Raw genomic sequence first — 18,662 nt, 5'->3', positions numbered from 1 at the left:
AGCTCAGAGGGCTTTCAGGATGTGCCCCTGCAGTGCCAGGGCCAGGGGCACCCAGGGCAGCTCAGCTGCAGTGCCAGGGGCACCCAGGACAGCTCAGCTGCAGTGCCAGGGGCACCCAGGGCAGCTCACCTGCAGTGCCAGGGGCACCCAGGGCAGCTCAGCTGCAGTGCCAGGGCCAGGGGCACCCAGGGCAGCTCAGCTGCAGTGCCAGGGCCAGGTGCACCAGGGCAGCTCACCTACCAGGGGCACCCCAGGGCAGCTCACCTGCAGTGCCAGGGGCACCCAGGGCAGGTCAGCGGCAGTGCCAGGGGCAGGGGCATCCAGGGCAGCTCAGCTGCAGTGCCAAGGCCAGGGGCACCCAGGGCAGCTCAGCTGCAGTGCCAGGGGCACCCAGGGCAGCTCACCTGCAGTGCCAGGGGCACCCAGGGCAGCTCAGCTGCAGTGCCAGGGCCAGGGGCACCCAGGGCAGCTCAGCTGCAGTGCCAGGGGCACCCAGGGCAGCCCAGCTGCAGTGCCAGGGGCAGGGGCATCCAGGGCAGCTCAGCTGCAGTGCCAAGGCCAGGGGCACCCAGGGCAGCTCAGCTGCAGTGCCAGGGGCACCCAGGACAGCTCAGCTGCAGTGCCAGGTGCACCCAGGGCAGCTCACCTACCAGGGGCACTCAGGGCAGCTCACCTGCATTGTCAGGGGCACCCAGGGAAGCTCAGCTGCAGTGCCAGGGGCACCCAGGGCAGCCCAGCTGCAGTGCCAGGGGCAGGGGCATCCAGGGCAGCTCAGCTGCAGTGCCAGGGGCACCCAGGGCAGCTCACCTGCCTTGTCAGGGGCACCCAGGGCAGCTCAGGGCAGCTCACCTGCTGTGCACCTCGACGCTGTCCTGGTACAGCCGCTCGTACAGGCAGATCCTGAGGTCCACGCTGGGCTGGGGCACCCAGATGGGCACATCCTCAGAAACTCCAATGGCACTGAAGCTCAGCTGGCAGGGCAGCAATGGCAGGGGATTAGTTCTGTCAGTCTCAGATCCTTACTGACTTACAGCAAGGATTTCTGCTGTAAATTCAGCTGAGTAAAATATTTTATTATTTGTAGTGCAACAGGTTCTTTAATGAGGCAGACCTAGGAAAATCATTTGCAAAGTAAACCCAAGATGTTACAGTGCCCCAGAAGAAAAACACAATTATACTTTGGGTTGGATTCCTTGACAGGGAACATGAAAGAAGAGCATCTGCCCATGATATTGAAAAGAAGCATTTAAAGTGCCTTTAGCTGAAGGGAATGGGCCCCAGTCCAGGCTCCCCGGGGGCTGCAGCTCATCCAGGCAGCACAGAAATGCAGGAAAGGCAGCAGAGGGCTGTGCTCCCTGCAGAGCCCGGGCCTGGCACCAGGGCCCACAGAACTCAGCCCTGCAAAGCTGATCCTGGAGGAGAAGGTGCCCACGGGAGCCTCAGCAGGAGTCTGCAGCTCCTTCTGCAGCCCGAGGGACAGCCAAGACTGGCTGCTGAGCTGCTGGGAAGTTTGTCTTTATTTTTTGGCAAGCTTCTGTGAACTGTTCCAAGCAGAATTTGGCTTCCAATAAAATTTAGAATCACAATATGCTGAAGTGGTAACTAAAGTTGTCATCTCTTCCAGCTTTCACACATCAGCTTCACTACTGCCTGATAAATAATTCCAATTCTGATAGATCAGAAAGAAAATAAACTAGGTGGGTTGGGAATAAGGGAGAATACTACCACATTTATTTCCAGGACATGAGGTGTTTTCCATTAGTATGTCTGATAAAATCGGAATTTCAGGATTATTTGCATAAAAATTAAGAGAATTAGAAGGTTTAATAAACATCCTGGATCAGAAATAAGGGCTATGACTTACAAAGCTACCTCCATAAAACCACCTAATACATAATTCCTGGGAAGAGCACAAATGAGAAGACTTTAACAAGCTTTGAAGCAGGTCACTCACTGGTTTGCAGTCTGGGTTGTCAAACACGATCACAAACTCTGCCCTCACGTCCCCAGGGACAGCTGGGACAAACAGGACTGGGATTTTCACTGAGCTGAAGGGTCCAATCTCACCCTCAGTCACCTGAGCAACAACAGTGAAACTCTAGAAATTGCACTGAAATAAAGAGGCTGTACATACTCACTGTACACACACTCCAACACACCTGGTTTGTAACTAAACTGAACTCACTGTGCACAGGAAAAACCAGAATTAGAACAATAATATGGCTCAAATCTGACATTTCCCAGACATTCTTTCTGCCCCTCCTTATGTGTTGTCACCAGACTTTGTTTAACCACAAAATCACATAGCAGAAAAAAAGAATTAATTGTGGCAAATGTGAATTGCCACAAAGAGTTCTATGCTGAAAGGTTTTAACCTTTTTTAAAACAAAAGGTTAAACCTTTTGTCTCTATAGATCAAAAGAAAGGGGGAAAGTGTGCTGTGATTTCATTTTAAGAATTAACTGTGGTACAGTGATGTCCAGTGGGCATGGAATGACCATGTACTTGAGCATTTCTCACCAGAGCAATTTATTTGATGTAGGCTCAGCCTAGTGAAATCTTGTCTAGATCTCAGGACATTCATTACCTTTCCAAGCATAATTTCAATTGGTATTTCTCCAGGAGAAAGTTCCACTAAATTATCCTTATTTTCTGTGTCCAGATCTGATCTGGTATTTAATTCTCCTTGATCAAGTTGTTCTGGGGAAAGAAAAAAACACAAAACAACAAAATGCTGGATGTGTCCATCAAAACCAATATCCAACAAGTACATTTATTTGAGTCAATATTGCAAATCCAGGCATGTATAGCCATGATGGGAAAATTGGAATGTTTGGAAGGAAATATTTGTTTGGCCATCCAGCTTTAGTCTAGTTTGGAATTCTACCTGAGCCTTCCACTGAGTAACAACATGAATGGTTCAAAAATACAGACTCAGCTGGAAGTGGGGATGGCCTCCAAGAGCAGTTTCAGTGGGATAAAGGAATGCAGCCAGAAGGACCTGCAAAAACCACCCACAACCTTTCCATGGAACTTTCAGCTTCCTGAAATTGGAATGATCAGTATTGGGAAGAAATGTTAAAGAACATAGATAAGAAAAAATTAAGAAAGTTTTTCTTCTACAAGACTGGATTTTATTAAGCACATAGTAAACATTAGGAATGAGATGGAAAATGTCTGAGGAGGTTCATCTTTCTGCTTCCTTGTTCCTAGAATTACAGACTATAAAAATAAACCTGTCATGTGGATTGCTATTCTGAGAAGTGGGGATTCAGTTGCTGAGACAAGGATGATGTTAACAATTTTGCAATTTCTGAAGCTGGTTGGGTTCTGTGTTCTTCTGAGCCTGAATTGTTGATCACTAATGAGCAGAGAGGTTCTCTGCTGCTTTTGATATAATGGTGTCAAGACATTATTTTTAGTCATTTTCTGTGAGGCAGCATACAAAGAAATATAACATTACTCCTGGAGTGATGAGTTACTTAATTTACTGAGTAGCTTTGCAAACTGAATTGCTCAGCTCTTTACAGGAGACTACAGCTGGATAAATCTTGGCCTGGGGAAGTGCAGGGCTGTGCTCCAAAGCGTCACCTCACCTGTGGCTCTGCTGCTCTTGGGCTCCTGGGCTGCACAGAGGGTCATCTCCCCCCTGGGCTCAGCACAGCTCTTCTTTGGATCCCCAGCTGCCACAGAGGCTGTCCTGCCTTCCTCTTCAGGGTCACAGGCACTGGGATGATCAGTGACCTATTAGGAAACACAGAGAGGGATTTTCTCCCACGGCTGCTCCTCTGCTCTGCACCAGCTCCAGTTCTACCCAGCAAAAGTTTTATGCAAATCAGACTTGTGTTTTCTTCCATGTTATAAATGGAGAAATGTGTTGCACTTTGTGAGAACTGCACATTCTACAAGACCTTTATCGATGAGCAGATTGAATTTTTTGCTGGCTGCCCCAAACAGGTAAATAATGTAACAGGAGCAGTGAAGTGTAGTGCCAGTTACTTTACAATTAACAAAACCAACATTTTTCTAGTGGAAACCCAGGCAGTTTTATGTCAAAACTAAGTCTGGTGAAACCAGCCCTCTCTTTATCACACCCCTCACTTGATTGCTAGTTTTGCAGCAGTTCACATGTTTCTGCCTTCCAAGAGTTGAGATTTTTAATGACTCTGTCAGAATCTCCTCTTTTAACTGAAGTATTTTCTCCTAATTGTCATGAATGTGGAGAAAATAGGAATCATGACATAAATTACTAAAATACTTTAAAAAATCAGCACTGCTGGTTTCCCCACGCCTCACAAGATAATTGCTTTTACATTCCAATATTTGGGTCTAACAGATTATATTTATACCAACCCAAATGTACTAAAGGTTGGACCAGATGATCTTCCCAAGCTCTTTCTGACCTGAGCTGCTTTGTGCACAACTCCACCACACTCCCCAAAGTAGAACAGTTCTGTTCCTTCAGGGAAGTGCTTTGGAACCCACCACGATTGCAGGAGCAGATTTTACTGTTGCTCTGAGGGTGCTTGTGGCACCTGCTGACGTCTGAACTTTGAATCTGGCTCCCAGAGCCCCACTGTTTGTCAGGCTGATGGTCTGTGAAATTGTCTCTCCCACCACAAGGCTGCCAAAGTCAATGAGCTTCTTATCCAGAGCCAGCTGTGAGAAGATAAACCATTAATTACCACTGGCCTACATAGCACTAATGTCAATTAAATGAGCATCAGCTTTTTATAATAATAATAATTATATTATCCACATGCTTAAAAGAAGTCCCTTACCATGCAGGTCTTGACTGTGCATTTCAGTGGAACAGAAAAAGAACCTGTCTGGGCCATAAACATGACTTCTCCTTCTAGTCCTTTATTTATCTAGAAAACAAAACAGAATAAAACCCTAAGTAATTGCAGAAGATTTAGCCTGATGAAAAATATTTTCACTCATTCTTTGAGTACCATATTAAAATGTATCCTTACTGATTCTATGTTTCCACTTTAAAACAGTCTTTGTGACAGCTTGGTTAACTTTAGCTGGGCAAGATTATAAATATTTGGAAACTTGCTCTCATTTGGAGGCATTTTTTAAACATGCCCTCAGAATTTGCCTTATGACAATTTATCAGAGCTTGAACATGCACACAGCTGTCCATGTGCAACAGTAGCTCTTCTAAAAATGTAGGTTTTTTCTTGTTAACAGTTAAGAAATTCAATTAATGATGGTTTTAATCAGACTAATGGCCTATACTAGGATTCTCCTCACTGTGCACTTACCATTGGCTTAAATGTTACCAGGAATTCACAGGACATCCCAGAAGACATTTTGCCAGGTGGGTCAAAACTATGGAGATAATTAACATAAAACTCCAAATTAAAGCTGTGGAGGGAACACCCAGCTCCTGCTCTGGTAACAATGGCAGGTTGCTTTATTCCCCCCCCCCCCCCCCACTTGGACTAATTATTAGAAAAGTCAGAATGAGTGACAGATTAATAAAAGGCTCCAGAACCCTGCTGCAACTGGGAAACAACAAAGGCTGATTCTTTATTAAGGTTTTATTCAGAAAGACTCAAAGTCCTTTTAAAAGGCAAGACAGGGATTGCAGCCAAGGAGGTGAAGCTGAGGCTGAAAACCAGCAAGAAGAGGTGGAACTGCCCAGTCAGACAATTAGGAAGCAAGTTCTGCCATTATCCATTTTAATGCTGCTCTGTGACATCTCCCTGTCCAAACACAAAATGAAGAGGAAAAACCCAAGGAGGGAGCTGCAGATGATTAGAGAATGTGCTGCTTGTTGCCAGCTGTATCAAAATTATCTTGAATAGAATCTGCCTCTCATTTCATGGTCTGTGTGAGGCAGGGAAAATGCCCATCAGAAGACAAGACATTTCACAGCTGCACTGTAAATGAAATTATTGAGGCACTCCTGGAGCCCTGCTCTGCCTGGCAGAGGAGCCAGAGGAGATAAGGAAGTGTTGTCAGCCATGGGAGCCCCTAAGCCAAGTGAGACATGGAACACACTCGCCCTTCACAGCTTTATCAAAACAAAATTAAACTCAAACCAAAGCAAAATGAAACTTTTTCAGAAAGGGAAAAAAACAGTTCAGAATTCAAGAGCTTAAAATATGGACAGGGAATAAATAGCTGCATCCTGACCTTCCAAAAAGATCCCTAGCAGTTTCTCCTGAGGAGGACTTTAAGGAATGGTTCTTTATTTCAAATGTTACCTTGGTTCTGATTTAGAGCACAAACTGCCAGACACAGAAACCCACACAGAACCACTCTGCTAAGGAGAGGCTCCATGGGGTGTAATACTGCTCATTTGAACCACTGGAATAAAGCTTTTTATCAGCAAATCCAGTGCCTGTCACTGATAACAGCTCTCAGTGTTATGTCTGTAAATACCTGTGACACCATGTCAGTGTAGATGTGCTGGGTATTTTCAAAATACTTGGCAAAACTATTTTGTAACAAACAATTTATGTCTGGTTCTACCTGAGATAAGCTTTATAGAGTGTAGGATCAGTGTTCACAGGTCTGTGCTCTGCTGATCAAATTATTAATAACATGAAAATGGAGAATAAAATCTTAGATTATTTCTGTTAGCTATCCTGCTGGCAAATGTATGGGTAACCAATTTAATTAAAAAATTTAATTAATTTATCAGACATTGAAAAATCATTCACAACTCTTGATATTTGGAGAGTTCTTTGAAAGGCAATTACAGCAAGGAAAGACTTAGGCCTTTTAAAAGGCATTGTTTAATTTTTGGTCAAAAACCAGAAGTGCTGATTTACCACATGCAATTGTCCAACATACTAAATGAGAGGAAAAAATCAATCCTTGAGAGCAGGAAACCCTCATTTTGTCGGATTAGTAGCTTCAGCCTTTGTCACAGAAATTAAACACGTGTAATTGGGTCAAAATTAAATCCACACATGTGATTTTGAACCAGCCAGGAGCTACACATGGAGTTAAGCAGCAGAGCAGGTTTAGGAGCTGAAGGGCTCTGCTGTGTCCTGCTCAATTATTCACCTCCACCAGGCTGGGAATGAAGTGCTCCACACCTCTCCCAGTCCACCACAGCAGCTGGATCCAGACTTTCCAGCTCTCCAGGGATGTTGTTCAGTCAAGAACTCTCTGTTTACATTCCTGGGGACTCTTGTGGGGACAAAGTGGGCAAGGAATGGCTTCACCTTCAGCATCCTGTCCTTATCAGGTGATGCAGAAATTCCAGGTGTAGTTTATCCCCACAAGGACAGAGGGCAGTGAGCAGGGAAAGGAGCTCTGGAGTGTGAAATCACTCACAGTGGTGAAACAACTTGTTTATTCACTGGGGTGTCATTAAACTGTCCCAAGGGTGGCTTCTCCAGGTCAGCAGAAGGGTTGAAACCTGAACTTCTCCTCAAGCCAAAGGACTTCACCTCCATGTCTCCTATTTGTCCATAAACTCCACTTACACACAGGAACTTTAGCATTTTTTCACTTTTAGGCTGGACTACAATAATTTTTTGTTTCTTTGTTTCACAGAACTCCAGGTAAATAAATTCTTTTCATAACTTCATTTTTTTAAGAGAAATACTACTTTTCACAACTTGCTTTTTGTTTAAAGACTCAGTGCACCTCCAGAGAGAGCTGGTGTCTGAATTCTTACACAGAAACACTTTGTGGATACCTCCTTTTGTTTATTTATAAGCAGTGAGATAAAATTATCAACATGGTTAAACTGAGATTAATTTGCAATCTCCCAACTAGACATAGTGCTTCATTAGATAACCTGGCAGCAGGATGACAGGAATAGATTGATGGGAAAGACCACAGGATTGCAATTTAAGTGCTTTTTTCTCTGAGATTGATTTTCTTTATTTCATCATTTTTTCCCTTCCTTTTCTGTTGAATTAAACTGTGCTTATCTCAAGCCACAAGTTTGACTTTTTCCCCCCCCATCCCACTGGAGGGAGTGAGGAGCTGCTTTGTGGAGTTTCTCTGCCTGCAGGGTTAACCCACAACAAGCAGAAATTTCAATTGCTGCAGAACTGGGTTCCAGCACTTCTGGCACAAAGGTAAAACATGTCTGCAGTTAATTTACTTACTGAACACTGATGAAGTCCTTGAGCCATTCACTGATTCCCACCAGCCTGCAGTAATTAACACTGTAGGATGCATTTGTCAAAACAATCTTCTTTTTGTAGATTTGACCAACATCAAAATCCTTGGAATGCCAAACATACCAGGTGAGTGTCAGAGAAATGATGTCACATTCATGGTCCAAGTGAGTTATTAACAGTTTTATTAAGCAACTGAAATTTACCTGCATGGGAGTCACCACTTCTTTAAGGATGTTATTTTACAGTAATAATATATTTACAAACAATATACAAGTACCAGTCATGCTGCCCTTCAAAAAACACACAACACAGTCCAACAGGAGGTTTGATCATCTGCTCACCTTTCTGACAGTATTTAGACTCCCCTAAGCAAAGAAGTAATTTATAGTTAAAATAGTAAAACTAACTAGTTTATTTAATCCATCACTTAACTAAGAGGTTGTTAGAGAAAAAGGCAAGAGCTGTCTCAAATTTCACTACAGACCTCTTAAAAGCTGCAACAGATTTTCCATCAAGACATTGGGATATACCTCCAGCAGATACCTCTCTACAATTCCATGCAGAATGGCCACTGACCTTGAAATGAATGCAGCTGGGTTTGCTGTGGAAAGCACAGCTCTTATGTTCCTGAGCAGAAACAGTTTCCTCGTGAAGAATTCCAGTTTGGAGTTTCTCCATTTTTTTCTCAGCTATTTGCTTCCTCATTGCCCTGATAGCCAACTGTGCTGGATCTCCTGCTTTGGGCACCTAAAAAGGAACATGCAGAAAAGCCACCAGATCTGTGTGTGAACACAGGATCTGCAGCTCCAGTAGAAAAATCTGCAAAAGGAATCTTCCAGCACCTGGCCAGCCTTTGTCTGGCTCTCTCCAGTCAAACTCAGCATCCCAATCTCAACATGAAGAATTTAATGGATTCTCAGCTGTCTGTTCCGCAGTTTATCATCACCCAACACTACAAAATCATGTTTTTCATGGCAGAATTAGCTTTTCTGCACTTTAAGGGTTTTTTTTTTTCCTTCTCAACTTATTAAACATTGAGAAAAATAATCAGCTGACTTCACTGGAATGTTTCAGTCATGGTCCAGTGCTTCTCCATGCAAGTCTAGGAATATGTACTGACATGATTTCTTTTTGATGGATTTTGAAGTTTTTTTAAACTCAAAGAAGTAAACATAATGTGATTTATGTCTTCACAGATTTCTGAACTAAACCTAAAGCACTGTTTTCTCTTTGAGAGAACAAACTCCTCCAGAACAGTGTCAAACAGCAATGACTGATGATATTCTCACATCTGAATTTCTGCATCTATGTAATAACACAATGTCTGCATTTTTACTGCAAAATACACAATTATTGGTTTCAAGCAAGGTTCTTTTCTGTTTCTAACAAGAGACATCACAACGTTTACCTTGTGTAAGTCATATTTCAGACTCCAAAGTCCTGGGAACTGTGGTACCAGGAGGATCTTGTCCCTCTCTCTGTCCTCATCAGCACTTCCTGAGAGCACATCCTGGGATCTGTTCCTAGAACTCACTCCTCGGGGAGCAGCTCTCTTCCCAGCCAAGGAACAAACTGATGGAGAGCACCATGGCTTGGGTGAAAGAACACAAGTTTTGAAGATACAGCCAAAAATTGCTAGAGAACAGTTACTTCAACAGTTATCAATTTCTGAGGAGATCTTTTAACACAGAAATTACAGGTCTTTGGATCAGAGGCCAAAGATGCCAACTTAGGCCAATCCCCTCTTAAAACACTGAATACAGACAAACTTTTATGTTTAAGTCACTATATTTCTTTAAAGAAAAAGGAAACTAACAGATATTAAGAGATCTGATGGGGAAATTACTCTCCACTTCTTCTTTAGTGTCTGTTTGGTTGTAGCCCGTGCTATTTTTAAACAGAATTCAATGACCTGCACATTTAACAAAACAAAACAAGACAATCTAAAGAGAGTTGATTCCTGGGCCTTTGATTACCTGTGATATTTTTCCATCTGCACATTTCCAGGGCTCCTCACTTTGCCAGGCTTTCCCACTCTGCAGTAAAGGACCCTCAAGTTTACCACGAGCCTTAATTGCCTTAGTAGGGGACTGACTTTTTCTCTGCTTGTGAATAGCAGCTCTTTCTTGCAAAATTCGAGACACAATCTCCATTTTTCTTGACTTCTGCAGCTCTTTAAAAGCTCTGTAATCCAAAGTTGTAAGAAATATCAACCGAACCATGGTTGTTTAACAATAATATTAACTACAACCCAGTTCCCTTGGAGCCTTTTAGCTCAATAGCAAGTCTTTAAGTTGGGCTCAGTGGTAATTTGTGCCAAGACACCAAGTGATTCAGAGGCTGTTTATACATTTTTGCAGACTAAATATACTCAGTTACAGTGTTTTAGAAGGCTGATACAGACTTTCACAGTGTTCATGGGAGGAAGAAGGACAGTTACTTCAGGTTTCCAGTTTAGGGTCACTGAACTCCCCTCCTGGAGGAGTCAATCACAGAACGCCCACGGAGCTCTGGTGCTCTGAGCACCCCTAAGGCAAGAGTTCAGGGCACCAAGAACAAACTGTGCAATTTCACACACAGAGTGGGAGAGGGAGTTCAGTCCCTCCAGGCACCATCAGAGATGTTCTGCCTTCAGGATCTGACTGGGCTCCAGGGAGCAGGCAGAGTTTGATATGGATATGATACTCACTCTTCCTTTTTGTCGTGTTCTTCCTGGCGTTTATGGAGAAAAATTTCCCTGATAACATTGCCTCCTTCTGCTAGGATGGCCTCCTTCATTTTCATCTCTTCCTTCTTTGCCTCCAAGGCTTTTGCTTTGTTCAAAATCTGGAGAGTTTGGAGCCTTTCCTATGAAAGTCACACAAACCAGTTACATATTTGATTCACATAATAAAGGATATAAAACAGAGAATCTAATGCTGGTCCCCTAATCCAAGTATCCATTTATGGTGGATGTCTCTGAAGCAGAAGGTGTTGTCTGTAATATTTTCTGTAGCCATGGGGTGCTGAGATGCAGAAAGCTCTCACTAGGTCCAGGCTACTCCTCCACCCTTCCAGCCTGCCCCTGGAATGCTGCTCAGTGAAGGAATATGAAAAGATAACAGTTCTAAACAAATCAGGATTAAATTAAGATCATTCCCTCACATTCTACAGAACATAAATAGAAAAGCAAAGCAGCATAGCTCAGAAATTCCTAATTTATACTATTTAAATTCTCAAATAACTGTTTTTCTTCCATATGTTTTCTCCATGTGGAATATTTCTGCATTGGGATCTAAATAACTGGAAATCCTTCTGGCTGAACTTCCAGAGAACTTTTTTTAGTATGCATTATTTCCCAGAGAGTTCCCCTCCCAGAACAACTAGACTGTTGACAGAATAAACTGCATCAGCAGAAGTGTCAAAACCTGCCCACACAGATCCCTGCAATGGTTAAATTCTTCCCAGTTTCAAGGGGTTTGGTCAGTGATGTGATCAAAAATCACAACCCAGCTCTGCAAGGAAAACTGAGCTGACTTGCATTAGAACCCAGCAGCCTCCCAAGCCAGTGACTTCATTCCCATCCCAGCCCAGCAGCAGTACCCTGTTGGAAGTGATGCTGGTTTTCAGGGAAAGCACAGCTTGTATCCTTCTCTCCATATGCTCCTGAGCTTTCGCTTCTTCCTTTGCATTTTTTTCATGAATTCTGTAAGCAAAGTTAAAATTTTTAGGCTCTCATCCTGGAAAGCTCTTGGTAATAGAATGTCTGAGCTGAAAAGGAGTAATTGCCAGCAGGCATTTGTGCTGTACACCCCTGGTTGGTGGGCACTGGCTGTGGGCACAGGGGAGCAGCTGCAGACTCCTCCAAACACGGCGCTGCTCAAGCTCGGAGTGCCAACAGGTTTTCAAATATTTTGCTCAACAACTTTAATTTTTTAAAAATTTTGGATATGAAGAATGTGTTTCATGTTATGACATATGACTGGCTGCTAAAATAAAGAATTCAGGTGTTGCTCATATAAGCAGTATCTAAACCTTATGTAGCAAACTTTTACAAGCCAAGCACATGTACCCACACTAAAAATAAACCTTGAAAACTCTATAAGTTGGAAATGTGTGGGCAGGAATCAAACCTGGGAATATTTCAGCTAATATAATGGGAAACCAGGAAAAAAAAAAAAGATTGATATGTTTGATATACCTGTAAGAAAAAAAATCTATTTGATTTTCTTTTTCTTAATTATGATCAGTTTGTACATGCCATATAATAAAAATAAAACAACACAGAAACAGTACAATTATTTCAATCATTTTACAATTAAGTCCCAATATTTATGTATTAGGATATATTTACATATATGCAAAAATAAGTAATGAATGTTCTATTTCTTCAGCAGCAAAATAATTCAACACCAGAGTAACAACATAAACATCAACCTATGAAAGAATATGTAATTTAAAATCAACCAGAGCAGCAGCACAAAGAAATTGCCCATCAATCCATTGATGCTTTTTCACCACATTTCTGAGGGAACATAGAATGGCACAGGGCAGGTTTCAAACCTGGATTTTAGTTATACTACCACAGTTAATGACAGACACACAGATATATAAAATGCTTCAAATCATTATCAATGCCTCCAAGTGCTCAGAGCCCTCATGACAGAGACTCCAGGGAATGTGGAGGCCATGCTAGGACACTGGGTGGATTTTCTTCTTTCCACATCCTTTTTGCTCTGTAAGATCTCAATGCCTCACCACACTATACCTGGCATGTGAAATAGGAGACACAAATTACAGAAAAATCATTATTTTTCAGGTTTTCTTCTTTCCACATCCTTTTTGCTCTGTAAGATCTCAATGCCTCACCACACTGTACCTGGCATGAGACTTCCAGGTGAAACAGAAGACACAACTTACAGAAAAATCATTATTTTTCAGAGACTGGAGGATGAAGTCTTGCCCAGCAGAGAATGCATAACAGGAAAGGAGTGAAGCCCCACCTTGCCATGGTTTGCCTCAGGAAGCAGACTGCTTTCTCATGGTTCCTTTTGGCATCCTCAAGGAGTTTTTTATTTCTTTCTTCACGTTCTCTCTGGGCCTCCTTCTCTCTTGTGCAAAACCCAGACAAACCAACAGTTACAGCAGGACTAAGGAAAATTTGATTCCAACACAAGGAGACCTCAGGGTGGGGTTGGGGAGTTTATTAATATGTGCTGAAATTAGGACATTTGTTCACTCTCCATACTCCCCACATTATAGACAAAGTGATAAACTTCACAAAAGCCACAGACTGACACACTTTTGCTCTGCTTTTGGAGAGCATTTTTGTGCTTTTTGGTGTCTGCTTCTGATCTAGGATATCTCAATGGACTTCACCATAAGCCCAGAAGGTCCTGGAGCACAACAGGACTGCAGACACATGCAGTTAGTCTGACACAATAAACCTCATTTCCTATGATAAAACCCCCTGCATTTGCAGGTTTTTTCATTTTCATTAAGTTTCTTCCCATATATCAAAAGTCTTTACTTGCATAACTGTAAGGCTGTGGCCAATTCTTATTTTAATTCCATTTCCTCATCAAATATTCCTGAAGCACACCCAGCTAAGACACACAGTAGCACCAGTATCTGAACTAGCTAATCTCAGCACCTGCAGCAGAGAACTGGCTGAAAATAAAACAAGAAAGGCAGCAGGCTCTGACTTTGAGGCTCTTACTTCTCTCGAGTCCGACGTGTTCCTTCTGCTTGCAGGGCTGTTATTTTTTCCTTCCAAATCCTCACTTCTCTCTCCTCCTGGTATTGCATCTGTAGCTCCTCCTCATCTTTTTGAAGTTGTTCACGGAGGATGTCGCATTTTCCCTGTTCACTTTTTATCTGCCACAGCTCAAGCCTTTAAAAAAAGTGTGAATTGTTTTCACTGGAATAGTGATATTCTTTCACTTTAAGGTGATAAATTGAGTAGGGAAGGCTCTATGGGGAAAGGAAACATGTAACCATGTTTTCTTTTATTATTTAAAAACATATTTTGAATCAAACCCTTTTGTTGACACAGACTAAGGCTCATATCTAATACTACATCCCTTTCAAAGACATCAAAAATATTGGTCCAAAAAAGGTAAAAAAATAAACCTCATGTTTGTTTTTCTCCCATTTACCTAGAAGAAAATATGAAAACCAAGAAAAATTCTAAAAATAGCTTTTCCTTCAACAATAAATAACTTCAGGGACAGGCCACAGCTTTTATTTTTCTGTGCTTTGCTGAAGGAACCAGATATGATAGAGCTGAGTACATTAATCTGTTCTATGTATTGCTAATCACACAATAAACAAGTCAAGCATTTTAAAGCTATTACACAACACTGCAGCAGAACACACTGTATCCTGGTTAACCACTTGGCTAATCACAGCTAGAAGCTCGTGCCTGTGCTCCTCCTTTGATGTACCTGTGGTACCAAAATATAAACACACTCACCTGTTTCCTCCTGCAAAAGACAGTTTTAGTCTGTCTGATATAAAGAAGTAATTTATTATGTGTGAACAATCAATTACAAACAGCAACATTAGCTTGGCATGGAAATACACAGTACTGCTACAATGTTTCCATCATGCTCATTTTCCATCCTTTCCTTTATGCTCTATAAAAACACTAAGAGGCATAAATTACAAGTATTTATGCTCATGCACAGACAGATTTACTTTAGTCCATCTTATTTTACATTTCAAATGAGACCTGTTCAGGTCACAATTTATGCACCTCTCATAATAAAATCAAAACTTTATTTACATAAGCAAAGCTAACCTGGGGACTGAACCACATCACCCAACAGGTGCTTAGCCAAGCAGGATAAAAGTTGATCTAGGTTGATGTAGCTCAGTATTTACAAGCAATTTCTCTATTGACTAACTTTTGAATCCATCCAACAGCATATGAAGAAGGTAACAAAGATTGATTCCCTTCACACTTTCTTCACTCCCTCACTTACAAGTTTTGTTTCAGTGTCAGAGCAAGTCTCAGCTCCAGCTCCTTCTCTCTCTCCAGTTCAGTGCACAAGCGGCTGCTCATGGCCTGCAGGCGGGACACGGCTGCACTGGCAACGTTAGAGAGAACCCATCAGGAAGAAATGTGAACATAGCCCCCCTTGCAAGAGCAGCAAGAATCAAGCACAGCTCTAAGGCTCAGATTTATTCATCAGAATCCCAGCAATTTATGCAGCCTCTTGTTTAACCTTCTAAGTGTCCATTCTTGAGGCAGAGTTTTCTTTAAACTCTTACACACCAGTTGAAAGGAACAGATAAGAATTTCAAAAGCACTGACCAGTAGCTTAATGCAACTATTCACTTCTCAAACTGATAAAAGTAGTATTATTCATGAAGATAAGCGTAGGTGAACCTAGAGAACCAAGACTGATTTTGCTTTTAAAATGGTACTACAATATTCCATACATTCCATTAGCTTACAACTGCAGCATTCCCACACAGTTATTTTCCTTCTCTCCCCAGGAAAACTAGCAGACAGTGTGCTACAGGATTCACAGACAGTGGCCTGACTATACCCAACATAAACTCCCATCCTCTAAATGAAAATTGGATCTTCTACCTGCAGCTACTCCTCTAAATTCAATATTTCTTTATTGGCATTGGGAGTGCTACTGGCAGCCAGGATTTGCATTATTGCTAAACCACAAAGACTTTGAACTTCATAAGCCAGAAATCTATCAAGCCTTCTCACTCCACTAGTCACTTGCTAAATGTAAGAGATTGGGAGAATTGCTATTTTTTCCATATCTAGACCTCTCCATGTGACCCATCATAAGGATAAACACTACACTGCTTTTCTGCCTTTGCTGGGATTTGTTACTGTCTCTGAAATCCCACTTGCACCACCTCAGGAGGCTCATTTGCATCAGCTCATCAGTTTTGTTTAAGCAGCTCTCCCATTCTGGCAGCTAACCTGCCTTCCCTTCTCTCATTCATCGCTGCTCTAACCTGGAGATGAGCACAGGTTAGAAATGCAGCTGCGAAGTTTGTTCACAAGCCTCTGGCTCCTGGTACACAAGCCACCCACTGCTTTCTATTTAAACCAAATGTGAAGAGTACAGTAAATTGCCTCCCACTTGATAGCACAAGTGTTTCAGAGCAGCTCCTGTATGCAGAGCTACTCCTGAAAGGCATTCCTGCATGCTAGAACAACACAAGAAAGGAATGGTGCATGTATGTGTGTATGTATAAAAATATATACACACATAGGTAGAAATCCTGACTGAGTAATCACCAGAAGCAAAGCCATGACCTCCAGGAGTGCCACAGCACTTTGATTCATCAGACTGAATAGAAGATTGACACAATTGACAGCAGTGGGCTAGGCTGATTTAGTACCTGTTGTTACATTTTAAAATATATGCCTCTTTCCTACCCATTCCCAAGTTTCCACCTCTTCCTGCTCTTATCTCATTAATTACACACAGATGAACATAGTGGATGCCTGTAATTCTTGGTATCCAGAAATACTCTCTACCTACACATTGCCAGCCTCCTCCTCTCTCTCTATTTCCATGTCTACATGATCCAGCTGCTTTGCCAGCATCTTGCTCCGCAGCCGACAGGCACTCAGCGTGTCACTGCAAGAAACAAACACATCATTTCTGTTTTGTAGCTTCTTTTCTCTTCTTTTAGAGGGCAAGATTCACAGCCAGGATTCCTGTCAGATACATAGTTCTATAAACTCTAGTATTTATGATGGATACAGTGTCTCAGTATTTGCTGGGGATTTGAGCTGATGGATTATGGTTGCTTCAACACTGACCTTGTTTTCTGGACTGTCAGTTCCTTTTCCCTGACCATGTCATCGAGCAATTGGAGGCTTCTCTGTGAGTTTGATATGTGAATTCTGTCTGCAGACTTCAGAGGCTGAATGGCACCAATGTTGCCCAAGGAGTGTTCTGAGCTTTGCCTTTGAATTGGAACACACAAGCAACAATGTGAAACTGTAGTTATGTGAAGTTTGCCTGACATCCTTACATCCCTGCTTTCTGTTTTATTCTAACAGAACTTTTACAAATAAGACCATTGTAAATAAGCAAAAACATGAACACAAACAGCAGAGGAAGTTTGCATGCATGGACTTAAGCCAGGATTTTCAGTATTGGATATCTAATGTTGAACATTTATACCCTCATTTAAAGCACTAATCATGTGTCTTTGTTTTAAAATGCCTGGGGCTCCTCTTGATCCCACCTCAGCTTTGCAATTTCAGTGTTCCTGAACAATAATTTACAATTTTAACAGGAACATTTTAAACTAGTTTAGGCCATGTCATACACAGCTGGTCACTCAGCACCACTGAGGAAATTCTGTTTGAACTGGAAGGTATTTACGTGCTAGAATCAGACTGGTCTCCAGCATCTTCAAAAGTGTCCTTGTTTTCCATCTGGCCACCACCATCCAGATCTTCTTCCAGGTCATATTCTAGCAGATATTGAAACAACAGCTTAATAAAGAGACTTTGAATTTTCAAATGCAAAGCTTTCTATATTTGCTGTCAAGTCACAGTGTGGAGAATCAGACATGACATTTTATAGCATTACTGCAGTGTACATTAAAAAATTCATACGCCAAAACACACAGGACTATGATACACCTGCAAATGAACAGGAGAATGTTCTCTGCCTTCATGTGGAAGTGTCACCAAGAATCCCATTTATGTGGGAAAATCCCAGACAAGAACAGGGAGGGGACAAGGGAGGATAATGTATTGTCAGGTTCTGGCCAATGATCTAACATGTTTATCTTACATTAAGTTTACATTAATGTCGAGTTATCAAAACAATTCTTTTTCACCTTCCCTGTGTTCTTCTATGTCAGAGAGCTGACCAGCTGCATCTTCTTTTTCTTCCTCTTCTTGCCTTTTCTCTTCCTGTTCTTGTTCTTCTTTCTCTTCTTCTCTTTCTTTTTCCTCCTCTTCTTCTCCTTCTTCCTGTCTTTCTTCTTCTTCTTCCTGTCTTTCTTCTTCTTCTTTCTGTCTTTCTTCTCCTTCTTCTTGTCTTTCTTCTTCTTCTTCTCTTTTTTCTTCTTCCTCCTCTTCTCTTTCCTCTTGTTCCTCTTTTTCTTCTTCTCCCTCTTCTTGTCTTTCTTCTCCCTCCTTTAGAAACACTAGAGGAGCCTTTTGCTGTTCTCCCTCACTAAAACTGATCTCACGATCTTCCATGCTGGCAGTTCTTTCCAAATGACCAGGCTGAATAGAAAGAAGAACATGTTTTCCACATCAAATATCCAGCAACTTGCAATAGTGGTGATTATCTCTGGAGGTGAATTCACAGCATTCAGTACATAATGCACGTGAAATAACTGGATGCAACCACATACCTCTGTGCTAGTTACACATTTTGAGTATCAACTATAATAAATCACTTAGTGAAAAGCAAGGACTCTACCCTTTTATTTTTTTTTTTTTACATAACAATCAGCTCAGTAATAAAACAAACCTTCTGAATGTATTTTATCTACTCATACCATGACTTTACCCCAAATAATTTGGGCACAACTCCAACAAACACTATTTGTTCTTGAGTCTTGTGGAGTTCT

General features: G+C 41.9%; 1 protein-coding gene across 1 annotated transcript in view; it reads right to left on the bottom strand.

Moving 5' to 3' along the window:
* The window catches only part of CFAP74 (cilia and flagella associated protein 74), a 35,922-nt gene extending 17,637 nt beyond the window's left edge, over positions 1–18,285 (bottom strand). Inside the window, exons 1-21 of the mRNA XM_041419843.1 lie at positions 18,224–18,285; positions 17,919–18,079; positions 17,456–17,546; positions 16,885–17,031; positions 16,601–16,699; positions 15,065–15,169; positions 13,798–13,971; positions 13,082–13,189; positions 11,682–11,784; positions 10,789–10,946; positions 10,076–10,283; positions 9,508–9,690; positions 8,676–8,846; positions 8,085–8,203; positions 5,271–5,337; positions 4,782–4,871; positions 4,486–4,659; positions 3,597–3,744; positions 2,588–2,700; positions 1,955–2,077; positions 850–971 (exon numbers count right to left, since the gene is read on the bottom strand). Coding sequence (XP_041275777.1) covers positions 850–971; positions 1,955–2,077; positions 2,588–2,700; positions 3,597–3,744; positions 4,486–4,659; positions 4,782–4,871; positions 5,271–5,337; positions 8,085–8,203; positions 8,676–8,846; positions 9,508–9,690; positions 10,076–10,283; positions 10,789–10,946; positions 11,682–11,784; positions 13,082–13,189; positions 13,798–13,971; positions 15,065–15,169; positions 16,601–16,699; positions 16,885–17,031; positions 17,456–17,546; positions 17,919–18,079; positions 18,224–18,285 — 2,726 coding nt within the window. The remainder of the gene's footprint in view (positions 1–849; positions 972–1,954; positions 2,078–2,587; positions 2,701–3,596; positions 3,745–4,485; positions 4,660–4,781; positions 4,872–5,270; positions 5,338–8,084; positions 8,204–8,675; positions 8,847–9,507; positions 9,691–10,075; positions 10,284–10,788; positions 10,947–11,681; positions 11,785–13,081; positions 13,190–13,797; positions 13,972–15,064; positions 15,170–16,600; positions 16,700–16,884; positions 17,032–17,455; positions 17,547–17,918; positions 18,080–18,223) is intronic.
* Between the last annotated feature and the right edge of the window lie 377 nt (positions 18,286–18,662).

The sequence above is a fragment of the Onychostruthus taczanowskii genome, unplaced genomic scaffold, assembly GCF_017590055.1.
Source record: "Onychostruthus taczanowskii isolate IOZ18803 unplaced genomic scaffold, ASM1759005v1 scaffold61, whole genome shotgun sequence".
Lineage (NCBI taxonomy): Eukaryota > Metazoa > Chordata > Aves > Passeriformes > Passeridae > Onychostruthus > Onychostruthus taczanowskii.
This window is presented reverse-complemented; position numbering and strand designations above follow the sequence as displayed.